This window comes from Bombus vancouverensis, chromosome 7 (genome assembly GCF_051014615.1).
Source record: "Bombus vancouverensis nearcticus chromosome 7, iyBomVanc1_principal, whole genome shotgun sequence".
In the NCBI taxonomy this organism is placed as follows: domain Eukaryota; kingdom Metazoa; phylum Arthropoda; class Insecta; order Hymenoptera; family Apidae; genus Bombus; species Bombus vancouverensis.
This window is the reverse complement of record NC_134917.1, coordinates 8,012,508-8,040,271: the sequence shown is the minus strand read 5'-3', so window position 1 is coordinate 8,040,271 and position 27,764 is coordinate 8,012,508. Positions and strand designations below refer to the sequence as shown.

Here is a 27,764-nt window from a genome sequence, read left to right as displayed (position 1 = left end):
TATAAGCGTAATGCATAACGCATATACCGCAAAAAGGCGACGAGAGATCATGCGATACCATAAAACGATTTTATTCCCTAGCGAGCGAATAACTTTATCATGAAAGTGGCTAGCGTTATGTCAGACCTCAATTCTCCCTAAATAGACCACAGGGCGTGACAAAGGCAAAAGAGGTTCAGTCACAGTCAAAACATCGAAGCCATATCGTCAGATGTTGGAGGATAATCTCGTGTATACGATGAATCGTTCTGTCGGTCGGTTCGCGGCTTTTTGTCGCCTACAGTCGACGATTCGCCTTTGCATTCCTTTCCGTCCCTCTATGCACAGCTGCGTTTCTCACGGTCTCACCTCGAACGCCGTGTTGCACACTTTTAAACACGACTACGACGAGGCAGGTAACAGGGCGAATGCATTATTTACGATCGCGTTGGCTGAAAGAATCGGGATTGTGCTTCGAATTGAATTAAAAGGGGGCATTCTTTCGTCGATTTCACTCGACTTGCTCGGTGAATGCTAGCTGCTTTCGCGAAGTTTGAAAAAAGAAAGATATAGTAAGGTAGAGTTAGTTGAGAAACTTCGACATCTTAAAATTCGATCTTGAATTTTGCACGGAACAACCAAACTGGTATGTATAGGCTCACGAAAATGTTCCAACACTTGTACACGGTTGTCATGTGTGCTATACGAGGCATTTTGAAATTTCATTAACAATATAATGAAACACGTGTATCAATTATTTTGATGAAAACTGAAACGAATTTGAAATGTATGTAGAAGATATAAGATATTTACTACGAACATACATTTCGCAAAAACTAACGGGGTATTTGAATAATTAATTATTAATTATATTTGTTAGTCACAATATTTAGCGAGACTATCATTTAACTATATGTTTCAGACTATTCGTGCTATGTATATAGTATTTCTTTTATTAAGTGTCCGGTTGTAACTTCCAACTTCAACAATGGTTTCAAATGTTACTAATATAATTACGATAGCCGTGTCTCATTACAGCATTAATGTCTCATATAGTGGATATAATATATTCATAAAAATTTTCTGTGGCAAATATTCGGTAACTCTCCTGACTATGCCATTGTTGTCGCCTGTAAGTTGTTTATAATTATATTTTGTACATAATTTGGCAAATTTCGTGACAACTTATTTTGCTTCACTCAAATATCCTCCCATCGAATAACTCTACCTTGCTCTAGGGTGGAATGATGCGAAATCTAACTGAATTCGAGTTACGATACCAAGACAAAGCCGATGAAAGAAAGGGAAAGGATGCAGAAAAGCGTGGAAAAATGCAACGATCTAGAGCGAAAGGAAAATGCAGAGTGCATTTTTCCCGCGGTGGCATTAGGGAATCCGAATAAAAGAACATTACTTGGAGGGCATTGTTTCAGAATACGACTTTTGCATCTGACGGCCGTAAAGGATTTGATTTACGCCGAATAACTTCTGAACCGTCCGAGCGGCCACGTTCACCCACGCGCACTTTTCCCAATAAATTTGAATTAATGCGATAAACTCCACGGGCCGTGAACCGGCCGTTGCGAACGGAAGCTCCTTTTTCTTGAAAAATAAATTATCCGCGTAACGCGATATAAATTCACGCCCTTTTTACGCTGTCATCGAGCGGCCTCGTTTCCCACCGAGCAAGCTTCGAAAAAATGAACGGTGTTTTCCTTTATTTTTTATGATACCAAGATAACAGGATGGGAACCTAAAGAATGCCAACGAACTACTTTTCGGATTGCTATTATCTGAAACATTTTTTTCATATATTTTTATAATTTTCACTGCGCTATTTTTGCACGTTATTATTATAATTTCCAATATATGCATATTTACTAACCACAGTAAGCTTTTATATATATTGTGTCTGTTATATAAAACATGTTAAAATTTCGTTAGCAATATAATGAGACATCATTACCGTGATATTATACTGGTAAAATTTGAAACGAATTTGTAAATGTATATAGAAGTTGCAAGATATTTATTACAAAATTTTCTTATGGATGACTGACTGCTTAAATACTTTTAGGATGCTCATGAAACTTGCATACTTTATATTGAATATCAGATTTGTTTTAAAAATTTGCCAATATAAGCATGACAGTAGTGTTTAAGCATGATAGCAGTGCTAATGAAATTTCAGAACGTCTGGTATAACGTACATAATATATTCATTAAAGGTATCTACGAATATTCAAATACTTTCGTGCGATACTGTATATTGAAGCGATCCTTCCGCTTTTGATTTTTTTCGTGTTTTAATACAACTGAAGGTATGAACGTAAATCGCAGAAGTTATGTACAACAAGACAAACACTGTATTACGACAGGTCAAGTCGGGCAAATTATAATCGAAGCTCTGGTGACAGCAACTTGTTATTTTCGGGCACATCGGGAAATTCTGGCACGTGTGCCCGCACAGGAAGGGACGATAAGGGCCTCGAACTTTCCCTAACGTTCTGTCTAACAGCTTCAACGACCCGTACAACTTTGTTTGTTCAGGAAACTTCGATTTAACCATACAATAGGTAACGAATTTCGCTATGACCGTGCCAAAATGTATTAGCGGACATTAATTTCGTCGCTAACTGATAGAAGAAAGAGTTGAAGAGCTTCCGATCAATATATTACGTGCACTATTGACCATAAGTATGAAATTTGAACATCTAGCCTATCTTGCGCGATCAAATCAACATTATTACCGGTATTATAGAAATCATAAATTATCTATAATCTATTAGTGTTAATCGATTGTATAATCGCATAATAATGTCAAATTTCGTAGGAAAATAAAGATTTACAAATGAATATTATAAATTAAGAATTATAAAATTATAAAAGATCGTTTATCCAACGTCTATCACCTAAACAGGTCTTTATATGTCTAAACGAATACTAGAATAGAAGATATCGGAATTAATTTTATCCCATAAAAATTTCTACTTCTCTTTATTGTTATCTTCTCTCAAAGGATTGAAGATAAAAAGTACAGCTCATAGTTTTCACCACCTTTTATTTTCATATTGTACATCATACCGACAAAAAAAAGTTTTTAAAACACTTGTTTTTTCGTTGCAGCAAAAATTTTAAAAATTCATGGAGTCTCTCGTATTTACCGCATACGTTAAATTTTTCTTGCTAACATGAGCAGCATATTGCTGATTCGCGTAGAATCTCGGTAACACGGGAGTTTCTCGTTAGAACCGGGCCGAAAAAATACGCTCACCCGTCGAAATAACTCGTCTTTACAGCTCGGTGTGTAATAGGCGTATTAAAAATAGGATGGCGCACGACAAAAGAAAGGGGATTGTACACGTTAATCTTAATCTTGTAATATAAAGGATGTTTCGCACGTTCGCGGGGAGACACGATCTCGAAGAAGGGAGTCGTAAATTCCCGTTACGATTTGCTAATCGACGCCGAGAACCGTTCGATCCCTTATTTCTTTTGGGATAATAAGGGTAGTTAAATTAAAGATAACGCTGCTGCTAACAGGTTATTATATTTTCACAATCCAACAACTTCGGTGTAACACAGATGAATGTAACACTGTATAGTAAGTATAAATCACCGTTTATTCTAACAACTTGTAAAGAAGATAGTTACGCTGGTGCGTGTATATAAGATGAGTGTGTGACTGATCTCCGGGCGTATTCCCGGTCAAAGGATGTTGACTGTTCGAAGGATGTAAAATCAGTGATGTTCGGAGACGATGCTGTGGCGGAGGAAAGCTAAGGATGGGTGTGTCTAGCGCACGGGACCATCGGATTTGTTGGTGACGATTTTGGCTAAGAGAGTGAGGGAAATAGTGTTCGTTGTTAATTGGTTAAACGAAGGGTCTTAACCGCCCTCGAAAGAAAGTGGTTAGTGGGAGGAAAGTTGCATTATACGTGAAAAAAACTAACTTTCCCTTGTCAAGCCGTAGTAGACAAAGGTCTTTAGAAATGCTTCGGAAACAGACGTTTGTTCAGTTTGAAGGACCTTGACTAGGAAATTCCTGAGATTTATGGAAGGTACTTGAGACTATTGAGGGTACGCAGTGAGTATCCGAAGATATCTGGTTGCCATCTTGCCCGCGGTGTGTGGCCTGGGCTAGGTAGAGTGTTACGCGACGTAACAGAGGATGGCGTAGGTTGTATCGAAGTTGCCACCTTACGATGTCACATTACGCGTTGCATACGTGTACGGCAAAGGAACGGACATATGTACGTTTCTCGTTGAAATTCAAAGATCGCGAAACGAGAGTCAAGATAGAAGTCGACAGAGAGGCGTGCTCCGAGTGCTCGTGCAAGTTTCATCTTCTCTTCGAAAGTTTCATCCTTTGATACGTGTTCTACGTGCAAAATAAACGTTTACGTTAAATTGTTAATCGCCTTTATAACTTTAAGGAGTTTCGAATTGTAGTGTTCGTTGCGTGCTGAGATATCTATTTCCATCCTTATCTGACTCTTTTTCCTTTCATTTCCCTTGCTCGAAGATTGACACAAGCGGAGCCAATTTTAAAGGAAATTTGTTTGAGATAGAAAGATTGAAGCAGAAAGTTAAATTAAATCAAACGTTCATGTTCGCACAACTAAATATTGAATTTATTTTGTACCATAGCATGGAATTATTAAAATTCTCATGCCCACCAAGACTTAAAACTATGTATTTCTTATAATCGATACCAATACACTGCGTATTTTTATGAACTTTGAAGATACAAAAATAAATAGTATTCACATAAAATCCAAAGTTACATAAAATATCCAAAATGGGTCTCTGCCTGTATTCCACTGTTTTATTTGTGTTTATAAAGATATAAGGTTGCATAAAAATCCGTAGTCTAGATACGAGAAATATAGAAACAACAATATTAATGATCAAGAAACAATTATTATCCAAATACATTTTAATTTCCCATCAATTTATTACACTACATAGGAAAGGGCTAAGTCATGTTAATCACCCCTGACAAGTCTTACGGAAACAGGAAGGAGGATGAAGGTACGCATTCATCGAGCAAATTAGCCAACTAAACAACTAATCTTGTGAACGTTTAGTCAGACTAAACGCGTCGTTTCCGTGTACACTACAGTCACAATTGCCCTCGGTGGAACTGGGACACAACAGTCGGTACGAATTCAAGACCGTAGACATGGGGCGAGGTTACTTGCTGAATGAAAACTAGATGTTGGGAATGGAAATGTGCGTCGCGTTGGTCGCGAATAATGTAACACGTAGCTATAGACGAGACGATGAACGTCTATTGGCGTACGAAGAGTGCGCTACGACGGAAAGTGAATGTATCTTAATGCGAAGTTAGCGTGAGACTTGCGCTAGTCTCTGAACGGGACGCGTTCGTAATCTTCGTTCATTATTCTGTCGCCTTCAATTTCACAACGCAAACTGTCTTTCGCTTCCTGTCAGTTGCATGCAATATTATTTCTTGCATTATTTGTTGTTTCGGGCGTATGACTAGGTCCTCCATTTATTGCCGTAACAATACGCTTGTCCCGTGACGAGATTGTTCACAGAATTCGAGGCTATTATGCTCGTTTGTTATTTCGGGATATACGTATGATCGACCCACTTGGTTTTGGGCGGCGTCTGAAATTACTGTGTTAACTTGTGGTATATATCGTCAAAGGAAATTACGTAAATGTCATTATGGGTGAAATTTCATCCTAATGCATTTTTGTAGTTTAGAAATGAATAAAGTTGAACAAATGTAATCAGATAATTTGCTATTATTCGATACTCGATGAAGACTAACGGAGTTGTTGTTTGCAATTATATTATATTCTATTGGAACAAAACGAATCGCACCTAATTCAATAAAATAAAATAAAAGAAAAAATATTGTGCATCTATTATTTCCTTGTAAAACGAAAAAAACTTTTTGGACAACCTAATAGATATCATTACGATAGTATCATTACTGGATAATAGTAGTAGAACAAAATTCAGATGGAATAGAATTTCATCTGTAGTAGCCTTTAACATATTCGCTGCTACTAATAATTAACTCACCTCTGAAGTTGCATCCATTCTTCACCAGAAATCTCTTTAGTTTAAATAACAATGTTTGCTACAACGCACTGGCTACTATTTTCTTTGACTTTCTAAAGTTGTTTTATCGAACAATAATTGTGTCAGTAATATTAATACAATAATTAAGTCGATGCAACGTATCCCAGGGTATCAATGAATATGTTAAAAATAATGCAACGTTTCTTTCAATGCAAAATTATTTTTTGACATCCTTGTACTTGCTTATTGAGAGGAGAATTTGATTAAAAGCTTTTTACCTACGAAAATGATTTAAATGGATTGACGTATGGATATAGTTTTTAAGATTTAATCAGCGAATTCTACGAGATTTGATTATAGATTATGCAACACACGTGTTACGATTGTATTGCAAAATTGCAAATTTATTAGAATATAATGAATACAATTACAAATTGACCTTCATTAAAAAACCATACAATTAAAAGTTAGCTATCACACTTCGGATCACAATAATAACATCTATGTTCACTGCTATTAGCACCGATAAGAGAGAAATAATATGGGTCATGCCTTTAGGCGCTAATAGAGTTTATTATTATTAACTGTAATATCGAATTTCGTAACTGTTACGTGCAGTATTGGATATCACGCGGATATACAATCTCGTGGACTTCATATGACTTTATGATATGTGCAATGATGGCGACTATCTATTGAAATTACCTCCTAATTATTAATTAATTACCAAATGCACCTTTCGCTACTGCGACTAAAACTTGCGAATAATAGAACGCGATATGGTGGCTTCTTTTAACTCAAAAAACAAGTTTGATTGGAAAGTTAAATTAAAGGCATATTTTATCTTCAATAATCGTATTCATAGTCAATGAGTGGTGCGTATACCTTATGAAGTCATTAACGCGTACTTTAAATGTCCTCCAACCTTTCTGTTCTCATCCCCCAATTACCTATTCATTTAACTATATCTCGATTTAATAAACTTTCTTGTAGATTAATATTCTTGTTTATGTTTGTGTGCTGGAAAATACACAGTGAAATAGGAAAGTTCAAGATAAATGTTAGTAGTTCGGAAAATGTACAATAGTGAAAACATTTTCCATTTTGTTGAATACGTATAAGCCTGTTTTTTATATTAAATTTCTGTGAGATACAAAATTTATTTTGCTACAAAGTAATAAAATTTATCGTGTGTGAATATTGTATTTTATTGCATACTCTCTATTACGCGATACAGTAAACACAGACAAACAGAACCATTAATCTACAGCGAGATCCATTCACTTGAGGCATATGCAGTAGTGAAGTACAAACATTCACAGCAAAAATTTCGAACTACGTGCGTAAAAATCTTATTGTATATTTTTTAGTTACCTCTTTCATATCAATATCTTCTCGGTTGTGCAATCGATTGCAAGACACAGATTTTTTTTCGCATTTACTAAAGAGAATAGACCTATCAACTAATATCTATCAATTAATAGAAAAAGATACAACCAGGAAATCATTTACTCAGAACTTTGTCGATAATTAACTCGTAGATACTTTGTTCCGGCGCATGGAACATCTGCATTCCAGCCGACGCTACCTTTTTTTTTTTTTTTTTTACGTGGAGAAATCCTCATGGACACCCGCTAGCGGGTAGTGTCGGACTCTTACCGACTAAAACTCCACGGTGGCCTGTCCTGACGCCTGAGTCGAGATGCACCCGGGATCTCTCCCGAATTACTCCGGTTGCCCCCGGGCGTCTACCTCTCCTTCTTTGTCGAAGGGAGGCGTCCTTCTCTTCTTGGACCGCTGGGGGGGAACCACGCCCCCCAGCGCCTCGCTCCTGCTGCGTCATCCTGGGACCCCGTCCCCTGACGCCTCTTCCTGGTTCGACGTGGTCCTGGCAGGCGTGGGGCCCACTAACTTCTCCGAAAATTCTCCGCACCGGATCGGCGCACTGGCAGGTGCCGCGGACACCGCCAGCTGCCATCCGTCTATGAGAGAATATCAGATCCGTCGGGATGCTCACAGGACTCCGTGGGGGCCACCAACTTCTCCGAAATTTCCGCACCGGATCGGCGAACTGGCTAGTGTCGCGGGCACCGGCCAGCCGCCACCCGACTATAAGAAATATCAGATCCATCGGTGTTTTCCCAGGGTAGTCCTGTGTCCCGGGGGCTTCTGCCTGCCTCGTCCTCCTTGGATGGTCCCGGTAAAAATGGCTTCGGTGCGCCTCCTTCCTTCTTTCGTCAACACCTCACGGAGCGGTCACCCATCCTAGACCGCTCCGTGACCGCTGCTGCTTAACTTTCGTGATCGGCCGGGAACGAGTGTTTCCAGCGCGGCTAACGGCGTTGACAGCCGACACTACCTAGCAGCCAGCGGCCCACCGATAGCCTTCCACACCCTCAATAAACTCAAGGACCCAGTCAAACTATTGTCTAGAAGTATTTTCGGTTATGTCAGAGTTTCGGAGAAGTCCTTGAATTTATTAGGCTTTCAAAATTCACGGAGAAAGCGGGTAGTCGCTGAACGGAAAACCGAACACATGGCTACCGAAAACGACTGGTTTTCCCCAAGAATGAAGTCATCCCGATCCACGTTGGTGGGAGACTTCCCCATATCCTTCTTCATTAGCAGGGGTCATAACCAATCGGCATCGCGGATGTTTACCCTCACCTCCTTAACGAAAAGTGTGAACAACGAATCCGCGTTCTTTATTCAAAGGGCACACCCACACCAAGCTTTCCTCCGGAAAAACACAAGAGCGAAAAGCTCAGTCTCAATCAAACATCTCTTCAAGCAGTGAACAAGTCGAATACAGTGAGTCGACAAATCCATCATTATACGCGATAATCCGACTAGAGACTCAGGTCGCACTCATTCGTAGTCATCTATAACAATTATTTATTTTGTGTTACACCGAAGTTGTTGGTTTGTGAGAATATATAATAACCTGTTAGTAGCGGCGTTATCTTTAATTTTTACTACCCTTATTATCCCAAAAGAAATAAGGGATCGAACGATTCGCGACGTCGATTAGCAAATCGTAACGGGAATTTACGACTCCCGTTGGCGCGCTTCTTCGAGATCGTGTCTCCCCGCGAACGTGCGAAAACATTTAGTCCTTCGAACCGGATCACATGCAAACGAAAGTGAGTCTACAAGTGATCGCACAGTGCCACGTGTCCACGGTGTATCCAGCAACAGAAGTGTATCACTCCATCGAAGTCAGTGACGTCAGGAGCGTCACCTTCGAAAAAATATAGCCCATTGGTCGAGGCACGCAACCAAGCATCGCGCCGACGTAGCTGAACAATCATCCAATAGAAGGTTCAACATACGTAAGTTGGTCTACATCACTAAGCATGCCGACTCCAGCAAAGCTCAACGCTATGCGGCAAAAACGCACCAATTGCATCGGCAACATCAAGGCCCTGGAGAGCGACATCGATCAGTATCAGCAAGCTGAAAAGCTTGACGTTTGCCTCGCGAGAAAATATCAAACCCAACTCGAGGAAGAATGGAGACGGTTCCGACTCGCCCACGATGAGGTAACCGAACATGGCGAAGAAGAGGCGACGGTGGAACGAGAGGTGACACGCGTCTACCTAGCCTTGAGCGCTCGCTTGGAAAGACTGATACTGGCTGAGCAACGATCGACCCCGTCGACATCTGTAAGTAACCCCAGCGGCGATTCATCCGCGACCTCGAATCCAGTAGCGATCAAATTACCAGATCTTCGGCTTCCTACATTTGACGGAAGCTTAGAGAAGCGGAGCACATTCTACGACACTTTTTTATCTACAAGAGATCAAAATCCCAATCTCACGGACATACAGAAATTCCATTACCTGCAGTCCGCCTTGCAGGGAAAGGCGGCGGATTGTTTGAACGCGTTACCCCTCAACAATCTAAATTACAGTCAGGCTCTAACCGTTCTCAAGGATAGTTTCGAATGTCCACGATACACCGCATTCAGTCATTGCATGTCAATGCTTGATTACCCCAAATTAACCAACGAGTCTACAACGGAGTTAAGGCGCTTAGCCCACATTATTAAGCAACATATATGTGCTTTAAACAAATTAGGACAAGTCAACCCCGATAACAGTGCTCTACTTAACTGCATCATTTTGTCGAAAGTACCATTAAGTATCCAACAACAATGGGAAATGACGCTGTCTGACCACGAAGTGCCTCAGTACAGTCATTTGCTAAAATTCCTCGAGAAATTAGCATGGAGCTCCAGACCGATTCTCACGGTTCAACAACCAAGAGCTTCACCGGAACAAACCATTTGGACCCGTCAACGCGCGCCACGAGTTACTCCAGCATGCCCTACCTGTCAAGGACAACACCCGGTCTGGCGATGCGATTCATTCAAGGCCAAAACTGTAAGTAAACGCTTAATGGACGCTACAAGGGCGTCTTTATGCTTGAACTGTCTGAAGAAGGGGCACATAGCGCGTGATTGTCACGCCGGCTCATGTCGAATGTGCGGAGGACGACATCACACACTGCTACATCCGGAAAAACAGCCGTCGAGGTCGAATTCCTCCACCTCGAGCCGAAGTCCCTCCTTGTCAAGCAGGAGAACAGCATCGCCCCCGTCACCTGCAGGTAAGCGGAAAACCGCGAAGAAACACAATTCGGGGACAACCCGGACGAACTCGCCCACCAGTTCATCCGACAGACCGAAACGGACACATACGCGTAACCAATGACGCCAAAAATCCAGAACTCCGACAAGGACCGAAAATATCCGACCAGCAGCTTCCGAGGTATTGCATAATGACATAGTGACTACAGCCCAAGTCCACATGCTAACCAACAAACAGCAACCGATCCAGTGCCGTGCGCTCCTCGACACCGGATCCAGCATGAATTTCATCACAGAAAGGCTTGCAAACACCCTCGGAATAAGGCAAAGGAAGTGTTCGGCCCCAATTGGAGCTCATTGACGACGACATCAAGGCGACTCATAAGGGCGACGATTACCTCCATTGACGGCAAGTACGAATGCACATTGACATTTCTCGTCATTCCAGCCATAACGCACCTGATCCCAAGTCAAGCCATCGATCGTTCGGCGCTTAACATACCCAGGAATATCAAGCTAGCCGATCCTCGATTTCATGTGCCTTCCCCGATCGATGTCTTATTAAGCTCGGGCACAACTCTTTCGTCGATGTGCGTCGGACAAATCAACCTGACGCGACCGGACGAACCGGAACTGCGCTTGCAAAAGACACGATTCGGCTGGGTAATCGGGGGGAGTCCAACTTCCTCAACCGCAACAAGCACCTTTCACACATCCACGACGGCTCTGCAAATAGACCTTGCGCGGTTCTGGGAAATCGACGAAGGACCCCCGATCAAACACATCTCAGAAGCAGAGCGACGATGCGAAGATCATTTCAGAGCTCACACCCGACGCACCAGCGAAGGACGATACATCGTCGCTCTCCCGTTCAACGAAAAGTTTCCGTCGCTCGGATCATCCAAGGCATTGGCGATGAAACGACTCGCATCCCTCAACCGCCGATTGCAGCGCGACAGGCGCTTTGAAACCGATTATCGAGCGGTGATCCAAGATTATCTAGATCGGGGACACATGTCAAAAATCAGTCCCGACAACGCCGACGAAGGCGGGTATTATCTACCACACCACGCCGTGATCAAGGCAGCGAGCGAAACAACGAAACTCCGAGTCGTGTTCGACGGATCCGCGGCTAGCAGCACCGGAGTAGCATTAAACGACACACTCTATACAGGGTCCAAGTTACAAGAGGGTCTATTCAATATCCTGCTTAGATTCCGTCTGCATCAGTATGTACTCACCGGGGAAATCGAGAAGATGTACAGGCAATTCCTGGTGCGATCAGAGGACCGACAATATCAACAAATCGTTTGGCGTAACGAGGAGGGGGAAATCGAAACCTACCAACTTAATACCGTGACGTTCGGGTTATCGGCAGCTCCATACCTGGCCCTACGGTGTCTCAAGCAGTTGGCAGACGATGAAGGACATCGATTTCCACGAGCGTCATCGGCCTTGCGACGAGACTTCTACGTCGATGACGCCCTCACCGGAGCGGACACGAAGGAAGAGGTACTGTCCCTCAGAAAGAAACTAACCGAACTTCTCCAATCCGCCGGTTTGAATATTCGAGAATGGGCTTCCAACGACCAGAGCATCCTCCAAAGGTTATCCGAACAAGATAAAAGCCGAAGGTTACAATTAGGTGAGTATCAAACCCTAAAAACACTAGGCATATTTTGGGATTCTAAGGACGACGTAATACTCTACTCGGTCGAAGCCAACGCCAAGACCTCTCGGGTTACAAAGCGATCCATCAGCTCGGTGATCGCCAGAATCTACGACCCACTAGGATTGCTTGCACCAGTGATCGTTCGAGCGAAGATTGTACTTCAACGGGTCTAGTCGCTAAAGGTCGACTGGGACGAGGCCCTGCCAGCGGATTTGCATTCTGAGTGGAACCGTTACTACACCAAACTATCACTACTCAACGAGATACGGTTCCCACGCAAGACCATAATAAAAATACCCATCGAGATTGAGCTCCACGGCTTTTGTGACGCCAGCGAAAGGGCATACGGAGCCTGTGTCTATCTGAGGTCTCTCGATCATTACGGAAACGTCCAGACACGACTACTCACTGCGAAATCGAAGGTAGCTCCGCTCAAAACGCAAACCATTCCACGACTTGAACTGAGTGGCGCTCTTCTACTCACGTCACTAATTGCAATCATAAGGCAAGCATTGCATATCGAGGTAAATCGTACAGTTTATTGGACGGATTCCACCATTGTTCTCCAGTGGATCAATTCGTCACCTCACACACTGAAATTCGTCGCAAATCGCCTAGCCGAGATACAGAACAAAACTAGCTTCACAGATTGGCGTCATATTTCCACCAATGACAATCCCGCGGATCTGATTTCTCGAGGACAATCACCCGAAGACTTCCTGCAGCCTAACATGTGGCAAACTGGACCACGGTGGCTGCAACAACCAGAAGAATGTTGGCCGATGTGGAGTCCAACACCTTTAGCCAACTTACCAGGACGGAAAGCAGCAACTTGTCTCGCCACAACTCCTGTCGACAACAGCCTCTTGGACAGATTTTCATCGTGGCCAAGGTTAATCCGCATCGCCGCTCGCTTTCTCCGGTGGAGACAACCACAAAACCGATCGTCACCACTAAGCGCAGAAGAATTACAGGTTTTCCATGACAAACTCATTCGGTTACTCCAACATATTCATTTTTCAGAAGAGCTATCCACGCTCCGGAAGAATCGAAATATGCCGATCAATGGGAAGCTCCAACGACTCAATCCGTTTATAGACAAGGCAGGAATATTGCGCGTCGGGGGCCGACTGAGTCAAGCATCGATGGCTTTCACACAGAAGCACCCGATCATCCTACCCAAATCTCTGACAACGTCCCGGATCATCGAAAACGAGCACAAGGTCAGTCTGCATGCAGGTACACAAGCGACTTTATACGCAGTGAGACAGCGATACTGGCCCATCGATGGCAGAAGTCAGGTATGGCATACAATCAAAAACTGCGTCTGCTGCGTTCGTGCTCATCCACCACAAGTAGATTACATAATGGGTAATCTGCCGGAGGCTCGAGTAACTGAATCTCGACTATTTACAAACGTCGGCGTCGATTACTGTGGGCCATTTTACATCAAGGAGAAACGAGATCGTAACCGTCGACAGGTCAAGGTGTATGTAGCCATCTTCATATGCCTAGCAGTCAAGGCGGTGCACATCGAACTGGTTGGAGATCTCACGAACGAATCCTTTATCGCCGCTCTTCGTCGATTCATCGCACGGCGAAGGTTTTGTTCGACCCTCCATTCCGATAATGGCTCAAATTTCATCGGCGCAAACAACGACTTAAGGGAGCTCTACGAATTGCTAAAATCGGACGATCACATCGAAAAGGTAACTACTTTCCTAGCCAACAAGCAAATCGAATGGCACTTCATACCCCCTCATTCTCCACATTTCGGGGGACTATGTGAGGCAGCGGTGAAGTCCTTCAAACATCACTTCAGACGCATCGTCGGTAATGAATTGCTTACGTTCGAGCAATTCAATACACTTGTCATAGAAATCGAAGCAGTTCTTAACTCCCGACCATTAACACCCATATCCACTGATCCCAAGGATCTCTTCGTCCTCACTCCGGGTCATTTCCTCATCGACGAGTCATTAATGAGCGTGCGTGAGCGAGATTTCAGGGACACTCCATCCAACCGGCTCTCCAGGTGGCAGCATATCCAAAAACTTAAACAACATTTTTGGAAACGTTGGCATAAGGAGTACCTCAATCAATTCAACAACCGCAGTAAATGGACTAAGGGTGGACACAACATACAAGAAGGTACAATCGCCCTCCTCAGAGAAGACAACGTTCCATCAATGCATTGGCCCTTGGGCCGTGTAGTCAAGGTCCATCCCGGAACCGATGGCATAATACGGACAGCGACAGTGCAGACATCATCGAGCCTCCTGGACCGCGGCGTCAAACGACTGGTCCCCCTGCCATGTCAATCAGCTCAAGATGAGTCCGGACAATCACTGACATCGAAGGAGGTGGATCACACACCTATCTAACCCACATATAGAACTTGATCAGTGCCCTCTCAACGGGGGGAGGATGTTGCGTCGCATGGAACATCTGCATTCCAGCCGACGCTACCTAGCAGCCAGCGGCCCACCGATAGCCTTCCACACCCTCAATAAACTCAAGGACCCACCACAAAACGGCACTTTTTAGCTGCATTGTTTCCACACGTTTGCCAGTCAAACTATTGCCTAGAAGTATTTTCGGTTATGTCAGAGTTTCGGAGAAGTCCTTGAGTTTATTAGGCCTTCAAAATTCACGGAGAAAGCGGGTAGCCACCTAAAACGACTGATTTTCCCCAAGAATGAAGTCACCCCGATCCACGTTGGTGGGAGACTTCCCCATATCCTTCTTCATTAGCAGAGGTCATAATCAATCGGCATCGCGGATGTTTACCCTCACCTCCTTAACGAAAAGTGTGAACAATGAATCCGCGTTCTTCATTCAAAGGGCACACCTACACCAAGCTTTCCTCCGGAAAAACACAAGAGCGAAAAGCTCAGTCTCAATCAAGCATCTCTTCAAGCAATCAACAAGTCGAATACAGTGAGTCGACAAATCCATCATTATACGCGATAATCCAACTAGAGACTCAGGTCGCACTCATTCGTAGTCATCTATAACAATTATTCATTTTGTGGTACATCGAAGTTGTTGGTTTGTGAGAATATATAATAACCTGTTAGTAGCGGCGTTATCTTTAATTTAACTACCCTTATTATCCCAAAAGAAATAAGGGATCGAACGATTCGCGGCGTCGATTAGCAAATCGTAACGGGAATTTACGACTCCCGTTGGCGCGCTTCTTCGAGATCGTGTCTCCCCGCGAACATGCGAAAACATACTTCATGATCAGTATTGACACGAACATTTTCGTTTCTCGCCAGAACCGAGTCGCATCCAATCAACCACCCGATAATTTTATTAGCTCACATAATGCTCGTAGAATCCATTATGTACTTAGCAAACGAAACAATTATTTACCAACACAAGACCTTGACAATACTTATTACCGAAGAGCATAATTCAGATTTTCATCTATTGCTTCTATCTATTTATTGCTTCTAAGCGGGAGAGTTTGCTTAAAAAGCAAACGTGTTTTATCACACTTCTAAATTTAAAAAAAAATGTGAAGAAATTCTGAAATTCCTCTAACTGTTCCTTAAGTCAAATGTTTAAAACTTATCGCCAAAAGTAGAAAATCGAAGGAAAGGGTTCCAAGGAGATTGTATTTTGCTTAGCACCAACGACTTAATTTACTTACAATGAATTACTAATATGTCCAAAATAAACCAGATATTCATCAGTATCCTCAAAAGAAGCAAATAATTTGTCCGAATGATATATTTATATACAGGCGGTCTGAACAAAACTTATAACACCGAATCAGTAATACTTTATCGAATTTTCCCACGCGGTATAATATCCTCCATTCAAGAGAACGATAACTGTCGTGTTGGTAAAATTGCGAGACTAATAAAAGAATCGTGAATGCGGGACATTGCGCGCAGACAAGGCAATCGTACGAGGTACGAGCAAACGAGCATTTTCTTTCTGCGACCCTCGTCACGAGCACGTTGGCAAGAGGTTCGTTAGCAGACACGATGATGTGTTATGCACTGTTACATACGTTTTATACATGAGTGTAGAATGATAATGCAACCAGGGTTAATGGCTCGTTTTGAAAGGAACGAGCAGGCAAAACAAGAAATCGCCGATCTTTTAACCGACCTTTTATTTACACTGTTTATGATGCAACATCGATATTATCATTTTGCGTCTTTCTTATATCATGTGTTTGCTGGCAGTAATAAATATTATTAGGACACCAGGGCATCTCTTGAACAATAATTTACCAACTAATAATGTTATTAAATTGACAGGTTATACATGTAGATAATAAATTCCTTTTTTGCTATTTTATAATTTTTCTTATTTTAATAGGAGAGATTATATCAGATAACATGTAATTGATAGAATGTATGTGAAAAATTTAATTTCTTTCATTTTTAAACTTGCTAATGTTATGTAAAGATGTTTATTAATACCGATAACAAGTAATTTGTGACTTGTAAAATTTCGCCCGTAAAAACTCGTAAAAACAACATTAGTTCAATTGTGCAAAACGACATTTAATACAGATTTAATACTTTTCATTATTTTTATTTCCTTGTTATTTAGAAAATTTTTCATGTTACTACACGCAGAAAACTAAATTATTTATAATATTTGTACCAGATAAATATTCTCCGTGCACTTCGATATGATTGTAAGGTAATTAATTTTTAAAATAAGTTCTCCAATAAATCACGTTTTCAGTTTTCTGGTCAGTAGCGTAGTGTCACAAGACATTGGAATAATTTTCTATTTGCAGAAACCACGCGAAAATGCATTGAAATTTCATTGCTTGTTCTTTGCTACGAGATTTTTAATTAGCATGTTTGTAGAAATAAATTGCTTACTGCAGAGGGTCTTACTTGAAACTGTTTTATGCAAAACATGAAGGAGGTTGTTTCGTTTTGTTCGAAAAAGGAAAGAGATGAATAGGAAAAAGGTAAACGTGAATTTGAATTATAAAGACTAAAACAAGAATTGGACGTAAAAAGTGACTCTCCGTTGTACTTGGAAATTGTAGCTGTTAATGAACTGTTCGGATTTCAAAGATACGATTAAAATTCGGTTAATCCAAAGAGATGAGATTTTCATCCGACTATCTCAAATGCAATTCGAAATTGTATTATTTAAATTTAACAACGACGTGGCTGAGAGCTGGAGCGCGTCATGTCAAGAAAAATAGAACAGAGGGAAAATGTATGGAGGCCCTCCGCGAAATGAGAAATCTTTTTCAATCCTTTTAACGAGGTGACACACTTTTGGAACTGAATGTTTCTCGTATGTTCTGGCGGCCACATTGAGCAAATCTGTTAAGAAAGAAAAGTCATAAATCGAGATACAAAATGTTCGTTAAATTTTAATACACATATTTTAACGAATTTGATTCTTCTTGACGATTCATAAAATTATATCAGTTTGTCCAATAAACTCCTGTCGCGATATTTTTATATCATTCTTAATATGTTTTATACGCACAAAATAAGAAACTAAAATTACTATTCGTTATAATACCATGTGGATATCTCGTCAAGGAAGGATTTATGAAATACATCGACATTTTTTAGCGTGCAGTGGCAACGATGAAATATAAGACAGGAAAAATCAGTGATTGTGTGTCAATCCCAATTTACCCATAGAGTTCCGCATAAAGTTACTTTAGCTTTAATACATCAACTACATTTTTCGTTTTGCTCTTCCTTACAGTTCCATTTCGCGTTCGTGTTATCAAAGTATGGTGAAAGCCAACGCAGCTTGCTCAAACATCGGCGTTTACATTCATAAAATTTCTTCCATTACCGGATTAAACAAAAGTGACTTCGTCGGCCAATATCTTTTCGACTGTAATCGGAATGTTGGAATAAAACAGTCGGAGAGCTGTTCAAACGCAGCGGTATTTATTCAAATTAATACGAAACATAGGTTCGAAGGTGTCTAAAACGTATTTGTTTCGACGCTGCAATTGACTCCACCAGCTATTGTTCGTTACGAGTTCGCGGGAAAACAAAGGGGTGTCATTAACGTAGAATTCTCTTACCGTACTTTTATCTGTATTTTTACGAAAGGTGTTATACACGCATTGTTGTTCTGTTTCCATTTAACACCGAAGACTTGGGCGAAAATGGACTTTGTTTCCTTTCAAAGAAACCTCCAGTCTTTGTTCTATACCATCTATACACATTACACAATCTCGAATCGTAAATCTATCCGAAATCCTTCATTTTTCTATGGTATACAAGAATGAACAATAGCACTTGTTTAAAAAAAATCACGTTTCATTCAGATACGGTTAATGTTTGGGTCACCTTATTCTAACGAACACTGATATACAGTAATTCGCGACATTGACTTGTCACAGAAAACTTTTACATACATATATATTGTGCGTGTTATATAAAACATTTTGAAATTTCACTACCATTGTAATGAGGTACAGCTGTCATAATTATATTGGTAAAATTTGAAAGCGATTTGAAAGTCTATGTAGAAGTATGTAAGAAATATTTAATAAATGATTGGTATACACCATGAATGAGCATCTTATACATATAATTGGTATTACAAATAATTTCATTTTTATTGAGGATCATTAATATAATTAGTGGTAATAAATATCTTATAACTTCTATATATATTTCCAAATTTATTTCAAACTCTACCAGCATAATTCTGATAGTCGATTCTTATTGCAGTGCTAAGGAAATATCAAAATGTTTCGCACAACACGCGTAATATATTGATTTATAAACGACTGCTACAAATGCCCGAATATTTTTTTCAGCCACTGCATCTACCTATATGTATTTCTCTGTAGTCGCGTTTTACATTTTTTTATGTCTATTTCATCCCGCACAATTTACCCTGTTATTGCGGGACACGGGGGCTGCAATCCCTGGCAGTTGGTGATACACGTTCTTCTATTTTCTTCTCCAAATACATTTTCATAAACTTTGATCAAGCACTGCCACGAATTCGCGATAGGAATTGTGGAACACAAATTAAAAAAAAGAGAAGAAGAGGAGAGAGAGAGAGAGAGAGGGAACAAAAAGAATGGTTGGTAAAAGGGACAAGTATGATTGACGGAACTTTCATTATGAAAAGTCGCGTCAGGTCGTGGCAAAAGATAAAAGCGTATGCATTTTCGCCGGAGCTGTATGATATCCGGATATACTATAGCTATAGACGTGTCTGGAAAAGTAACCGTCTTCTGAAGTATAAGGCACTCGGTCACAAACGTGCCTGAAATGGTAACGTAATGGCGATGATAAATTTCGCTTCTCTCCCTCTGTCCTTCGTCGCCAACGGCCCTGGACTTGAATTTCACCGATACCGTGATAAAGGTAGACTCGCGTCGTGGCTTCGTCGCTGCGCACTGTTGAAATATTTCCACGTAATTTACATCATCTGCGGAATTCGCGACTCTCTTACACGTCCACGTTTCACGCGGAGAATACGTAATGTCCAAGCACTACCGCTCTTTGCTCTTCTATTTTACAAATTACCCCGCTGATCGTATCGCGAAATTCTGCAATGGGTTGACTTTCCTGTGATCAGAGTCGCTGCACTGGAACCAGGTCGTATACGTGGTACACGTTTTGACGTGTGACAAATTTTATGGGTAAAGTATGTATCCTGTGTATGCGATTCTGCAGACGTTGGTTTTTAACGAAGGAATTGCGGTGGTGAGTTCTTTGAAGGATTATAAATGTGCAGGGATTAATTGGAGTGAATATGGAATTTCTTTGGAACTGTAGAGTTAGATTAGATTTATGGGAATAGAACGTTGATTGTACTATAAATAGGGAAATCAAAAGAAATGTATTTTTTGTTTCTATGTTACTTATGGCACTTACATTGTTTCCCTTATTAACTTTTTAATTCGAAATCGGAATACTTGTACTTAAATTTTAAGCTTCTTTCAGATTAATTGTTCCAAATCACTTTGCCTATGCAGACGTGTTGAGTAAAACATCTTTTCAAGTTTGAAATTAAGTTGCGAGTCTTCCATTTATTCGACTTACTTCGCTGTTTTAAGTATCCATTTTTTATTAAGTATCCACTTCGAATAAAGATACTGGATTAATGTGAACAAAGGTTTGCAAACTTGGCTGATTAATATTTTATTCCTCTACTTTAATACTTATTATTTATTATATATGTCGGAGATGAAAGGATATCGGGGCTTCCCTTTTGAAATGTTGGTGAAAACCCCAATACCCTAGTCCAGACTTTTACTATAGCTATACTTTAGTAATAAAACTAAGAAATAGTTTTAATGTTCTAATCCGATTTTATAACGATGGGCTTGGGCTCGAAGTGACATAACGGGTTACTGAACGTAGTCACGGTCACGAGAGAGACGTGTACCTGACAGAGGTATGGAATAATTATATAGCTCTCCATAAAAACAAAGATTGGTCCGAGAGGTGGGGAGAAGAATATATAAGGGTAGTTCCACTTGGACTGCAGTCAGTTCATTCAGATAAGTTTTACTTGTACGTTGAGTCATACGTGTATCACATCGCATTCGTCATCCCGTTGGCCGTGGATTCGTTATCGAACCTGAATTCGTTGTCATCAACATCTCGACTATCCGATCGCCACTATTACTTGTATCCTCTTGTAATAACCACATTTGTACCAATAAATATCAGCTATAACCGCGATGGTAAATTCGAGTAGAGGTTCGTCAAAAGCCCAAAACTCCAACCTTAACCCGACATATATACTCCTTGCTTATCGGTTTAATATGGACTTACGACTTTACATTTTCCTCTCATTTCCTACGTTTACCTCTCGCTCTCTTGTCCTCTTCGTTCATCCTCCATCTGCGTTTTCATTTATATCGTACATACGTCTAAAATTTTAACCTACATTTTAATGCAAATCAATACTGTAAATTACATCTCAATATTTCAATGTTGTGAATGATAATTCATGCGAATACAATGATATAATGAAACGAATCTCCGAAAGTCCATATTACAATACATTACGGCCAAATGAGTATTGAAAATTGAAAACACATTCACTTTCATCGCGTATCATCGAAATCCAATACATTCACTTTTATCTCATTTGCATATCATTTCTCGAACCATTCATTTAAATCTACTTCTTATAAATATAGCACAGATAGTATTAAACGCAACGTTTCTTTACCCAATAACAAAGAGAAATCACACTAACGCAGCGGATCGTAATTAATGCTATTTGAAACGGAAATCTCTCTCCTTTAAAATGCTTTTTGTTTCATATTTATAGGGCATTTTGTTTCGGAGATATCATCGTTTAAAGTGGAACGCCATTTCGGATGCGTCGCTATCGTTGTCCTTTTCGCGTAATCGGATCTCTTTCTCGCTCGCACAGTCACTGACCTAGCCCAAGCGGGCCGCTCGTGCGGTGGTCAGTGACGAGCGCTGAGTCAGCGGTTTTTTACTACTACTAGCGCCGCTACTACACGTGATCCGCAACGTACGCATTTCCAGAGGAAAAAAGTGGGTCACGACGTTTCAAGGAATCTCAATTGTCATTCAGCTCCTCATGGATTTTGAACGTTTCACTTTGTACCGTTGTATCTCCGTAACGAATTGATATATCAACGTGAAACAAAATGTGTTTTATGGAATACTTTTTCTTTTATTAACCGAGTGGTTTTCGTTCAAATATTTTTTACATCTTCTGGTCAGATATTTTCGCCACAATTAACGTTTTGTTAATTGTTGTCAAAAGGGAGTTTAATTTTTTAAAAGATCTGTCGTGTTGGTTGGAGAATTACGAACGTTTTTCAACTTGGCTTTTGTAGCCAAATTGATGCTCTTCCGCTGAATTTGTTCTTTTCGTTCATTTATATAGATATTATTCTTTCAGCATAATATATCAAGCTTTATTAATATAACTAATTGTCGTAAATACTAAACCAAATACAAATACATTGAAGAATATGCAATTGTTCAATTTTATGCAATATCTTTTTAATACAACAATCAAGACTAAATTTTCAGACATAATAAAATGCTATAATTATAAGTATATAGAAATGTATAAAAATCTTTCACGGTTTTTGTATCAATATACCCAGATCATTAATGAAGGTTGTATGGTTCTACTGTAAATTTTAAAAATGTATGTCATACCTCTTGAACCTTTTTAAACATTGAAATATCACAATTTTAAAAATCGTTCCTTTTCAAAAATTCACGTACCTTAGCTTTAAAAATTATAACTGTTTAAAAATTCAAAGATCTTAATTTTAATTAAAACTTCAATTTCCTGAATGCAAAGTGGAACAGAGCAGAGACTAGAAGCATTGAACTGTAATGGTAGTTAAAGATCAAGACAGTCTCATTCCGCGAACCTTAATTACGAACGTTTCTTTCATTTACGATGATATAAGACCGCAGCTTTATTTCGTCTTAAAACGCATTTCCTTTATTGCAATGAGTACCGTGTGTTCTAATGTCGTTATAAGCATCAGAAACAATTAAGGTTAAGCCAGATTCACGATACAGGCGTGACTCCTTTGCAGTTTTTGAAATTAAGATTTCAATACACGTTTTATTCCATGATTAGGAGCGCTTATCATTTCTAAGAATTAATATTATTAGAATTTATTTCTCTCTATTTCTTATTTCAGATTTGCATATTATCTTCCCAGGCGGGTAACTGCAATATAATTTTTGTATTCGTGTTTTACGATTTTTAACGGTATCGTGCACGTTTAACATTATTCTTTTACTTAAACAATTGGAATATTAAATGAATAGTAATAAAAGTATACTGCAAAAATATATAATTAATGTATCATTTAATATGAGAGAATAAAATGATAGAATAAAATTTAGTCGATTTTACAGATTTCTAATCAAATTTGGTCTCATTGTATCCTGTGCTCTGTGACTGTATAACCAGGAAAGATCTTAGGATGGTTGTAGAATCACACGAGAGAGACAGTTTATTTTCTCTATCACAATGAATACAAAGAATTGTAATATCGTTATACGTCAGACTCTAAAAGGTTAGCAGCTAGCGTAGCAACTAATTTGCTCGCGTCGTCGCGCCAATTTCAATTTTCTGATTCGATGACACCTTAAACGGAATTGATCGCATGGCGAATAATTTATCATTCGGAATTAAACGAAAACGTTTGGGATGGCAGAGTATTTTCAAAAGAATAGCTAGAAAGGGAAATATAGGAACGGAATGAGAAAGGGTGTTACAGGGATTACCGAGATTGCGGGCCAAAAGGATTATTCAGATTAGCCGGTAAAATATTCGGAACGAAAGATTTGCTTTCCGACGACGACCTCTCCGATTTATGCACCTAACAATTAACCTAACCTCCGCATACACTGCTGAGACTGACACCTCGAATGAATTGCTCCTGTGATACGCCTCTGCGAACGTTAAAGTCCTTTACCGTAGGGAAAGGGATGACCATTTTTTCGAAAATTTGTCTACTTCAAATTTTTCCCAGCTAAAGTTTAAATAATTGGACGAAATGAATTATGAAATGGATGAGAGGTAATCTACGTTAAAAGAGGTTAAAAATGACAGGAATTTTTTAAAGTAAATGTTATGAAATATTAAATATTTGAATAGGTGATAAATGAACAATACAAAAGCCAATTTGTATCAAGTTTATCATAATTATTTATTTCATTTTTAGAAAAAGTATTGAGGCACTTACACGTTGTATTTATTAGTAAATTCAAACTTTATTATATTTTGTATAGTATTTTACGTTATAAGACATGTGTAATACGAATGGAACGATCGATTTATGCTAAAATAATAAGGAAAGTAAAGCAATGAAAAGTATTCAACGTGTCTCAGATTTTATGTATCATATACCAGCTATTCTGTATCGACAAATTTCACAATTTGTTGTCTCTCCATAACTATTCATAAAAGAATTCCCTACGTATCTGTTAAATCAACTATGAGTTATTGTTTTAAGTTCATGCCTTTAAGATACAGACAATCGTTTAATTGAATTTTTTCCTTCTTCTATTGTTCGACAATAAGTTCTTGTAAACACTGAATATAAGAAAGTGAACGAACAAGATGCTAGGTATTTCTTCTTTATTCGAAGTTTTCAGAAAAAGTATTAACTTCGGATACTTAAGAAAGAACTTTGTATATGAGATCTACGAAAACATTTCATATTTTATAAATTGTTCCTCTGAAATATTTGTTGCGGCAAAAATAAAAAGGAATTTTCAAGAGACGTTGAAGGTGCCAAAGTATTTTATCGTTTTTGAGAATGATTCTTGTTATCAGTCTTCTTAATAATTATACACATACATATTATCAATATCATGAAATAATATGTTAAATAAATGAATCAGACATAAATACATTTTTATTGGTATTTATACATGTTACAAGCTAATTAATTATGCATGTAAAATTTAGAAATTATACATATAAATATTAAATTATTATATTTGTGTTTCTTCCATATCAACACAAATTACCCCAATCTGTACATCACAAACGCTTCTCGCAAATAAAGATACCATCGTACAACTATTACTAAGCACTAAATCTAATTGAACAGGTTCAACCATACCACTACAATATCGAAAAGAATGGAAACGAATTTCCTCCCTAATCTATGCATCTACAAATCCAGGAACTTCACAAGAAAGCCGCAACGAAGCAATCGAGAACGTTCTACAGTAACCGCGTTAACAAACCCCAATGAAATAATTCGTGGCTACCAGCTCGGACGGATCGTACGATCTATGTATTCGGAAACGAAAGCGTTTAAAGCAGCGAAAGGTAAATTAACCGGCGGCGTCGATGTCGGTCTACCAAGTTACCAGCGCGGAAATACAACGTGTATTCGGCAGTGGAAAACGTGGCCGTTCCTGACTCACGATTTGCACATACTGGCTGCTTGCAAAGCGCGAAAGCCGAACGCTCGAGTAGAAATACCGGGAATAGTTGTCACGGTCAGATTTACAGCGTATTTTCTACGATTATAGTAGACACATGGTATGCCCTTGGACAATTCCGATTCACGGAATTATTCCTCCCCAGATGGTTGTTTCGTTTCTTTTTTCTTGAACTACACTAGCTCCATTGCCGTGTATTTGCATACACATTTCCGAACAGTGCACGTTCGCGTTTGTCATTCCGTATCGCAAGTCGACCACGATCTTCATGCACCGTGCGTGATATTAATTCCCTGTGCTCGTGTCGAGGAAATCTGGGTAAGTCTCGCGCTCAGACCTCGAAACGCTTTCACGAGCTTGTTGGGTGCCGTTCGCGCGCTCGAAGAGGCGCCAGCTCTTCCACGTTACGCCATTGTCGAGAACTTGAGTTAAAAGCGTCTGGCAGTTTAGTACGCGTGGGTATTTCTTAAATTCATGTTTGTGGTAATTAGGGTAGCTGAGGATAATTTGTAAATCAAAATATCGTTATAGCATTAGGTTGAGTAATAAATTCATTCCAGACCTTTTTTTTAAAGCATGCATTGAGTTTTATTACTCTTATATACGTAGAATTTATCTATATACAGAGTGTTCTAGTACTGATGGTACAAATGAGATGATTCTATAATACATGAAAAAATATAGAATAAATTCTTTTCACTCGAGACTTCGTTAAAAATAATTGCTGCTTCGGAGGAAAGAATTTCTTTATAACATTTTCCGGATCTTTCAAAGTAGGAAAGTTAACAGAAATCCTCAATTTAGATGAAATACCTGGCATCCTTGATATTTCGTAAGAGTCTAGAACTTAAGGGGTCGCATTCCAGGACAGTAAATTGCTTGCTAAATATTGGAGATTAAATATTTCCAGGTCAGTAAATTAATATTCCTTACTCGTATTAATATGTTAATCTATATGCTCAGTATGTCCTTTTCATTAAATTCCCTGTGATTGACATGTTCAGAATGCGCCAAAGCTGGAACGTCTCGTGTTTGTAACTGTCTCTGAATACTTAGTGTCTATCCGTAGCATATAGATGACCCGAGACTTCGTAAAAGCATCTTGGAAAGTCAATTTCGAGTATTCGTAGATCTGTTCGAAAGTTCGCTGCTTGAACACTTCCACTGGATCCTTCTATACAATTCGAGACATTGCTCGATTGCCATGTACTATTTGTAAATATGCTTTACTGCCTTCAACTACGAATAGTTCAAGCTAGCAAATTTTCGTTTCTCAATAATTTAATAATGATTCTAATTTAAAGGGCATCGTGTTCATTCACCCTCTACTTATTGCTCTCGAAATATTGATAATACGTGAAAAATGAACGATATAGACGCCGAGGAATTTAATACTCGTTGCGCAGACAGTGGAACGCGTTCATTAAACGATCAGGTTTATGACGTGTCCTGTCTGTCGCGCATTCACTGATGCGCATTTTTTCCATCAGAACGCGGTGTAATCAGAACCCTGACCACTCTTGGAAATTACAGACACATCGCTCCACGATGTCATCGTTGATTTCTAATTATCGGTTTTTATATTGGATATATTAATATTAATACCGGGTAATTGGCACCGCATCATAATTGTCACGTCAAATCATTTTTATCAGGCTCATCGACTAATAAAGGAGAAACTAGAAAACACGAAATTTAAGAAATGAATCTGACAGTCCGGAGCTACGAGTTATAAATTACTGGTATTAATAATTTCCCCTATAGATATAACAGCAACATGTTTAATAATGAAACGAAAATGTATAAATTATAGAGATCAGTTAGTTAGTCATCCTCTTCAAGAAAAATGATAGAAAGCAATTTATGTGATAGACACTTATCTACCCATGTCACTTATCAATTTACTGCTATTATCAATTAATAGAAAATTATATAAGAGATCACAGATAGGCTAATTAATGAAAATCTCAGTTAAAACAATCAATATCTTTCACCCAACCTACAAAACCAACAATCCATTGTAATCCACCTACCATAACATCATTCTACCCTCATTTTTCAACCCTTAGTTTTTCTCAAAAGAACGAGTTTCCGAAGAACCCTCCATTAAACGAGTTGTCTCGATCAAAGAAAGGACTCTTAACAGTCTGAAAAGCGCCCGATCAAAGATAAAACGAGATGGTCTAAAAAGCTCATTCCAACGGCAAATAAAGTTGAAACCGCTGAAAAATTGATGCAGTCTCGAGCATTGGCAATCGATGGTTTAGTAAACAAGCCAATTTGAATTTATCCTTGAATCCTGTGTGCGCGAGCCAAGGTACTTCGTGTTTCGTTCAAGATATCTTAGGCAAAATCTGGGAACGAGTTTGTGCCGCATGGTGGTTGTTGTAAAACCTGAAAAGCATAACCTTTTGAGAAGAGGGTGGGGTGTGTGAAAGAGACTGAAAGGGTTGGAGAAAGAGAGAGAGAAAGAGAAAGAGAGAGAGAGAGTGAAAGAGAAAGAAGGCGGATACTCCGCTCCATACTGGCGAAAGTTACTCGCCGGAAAATATAC

The 27,764-nt window shown here is 39.6% G+C and overlaps 2 protein-coding genes across 2 annotated transcripts in view; both read left to right on the top strand.

Moving 5' to 3' along the window:
- KaiR1D (Kainate-type ionotropic glutamate receptor subunit 1D) overlaps window positions 1-27,764 on the top strand; it is a 204,760-nt gene that overhangs the window by 76,756 nt on the left and 100,240 nt on the right. The window lies entirely within an intron of this gene.
- Window positions 9,396-14,686, top strand: LOC143302895 (uncharacterized). The gene is given in 3 exon segments (XM_076619740.1): window positions 9,396-10,896; window positions 11,214-12,457; window positions 12,698-14,686. Coding segments are annotated over 3 exon segments (4,734 nt in total).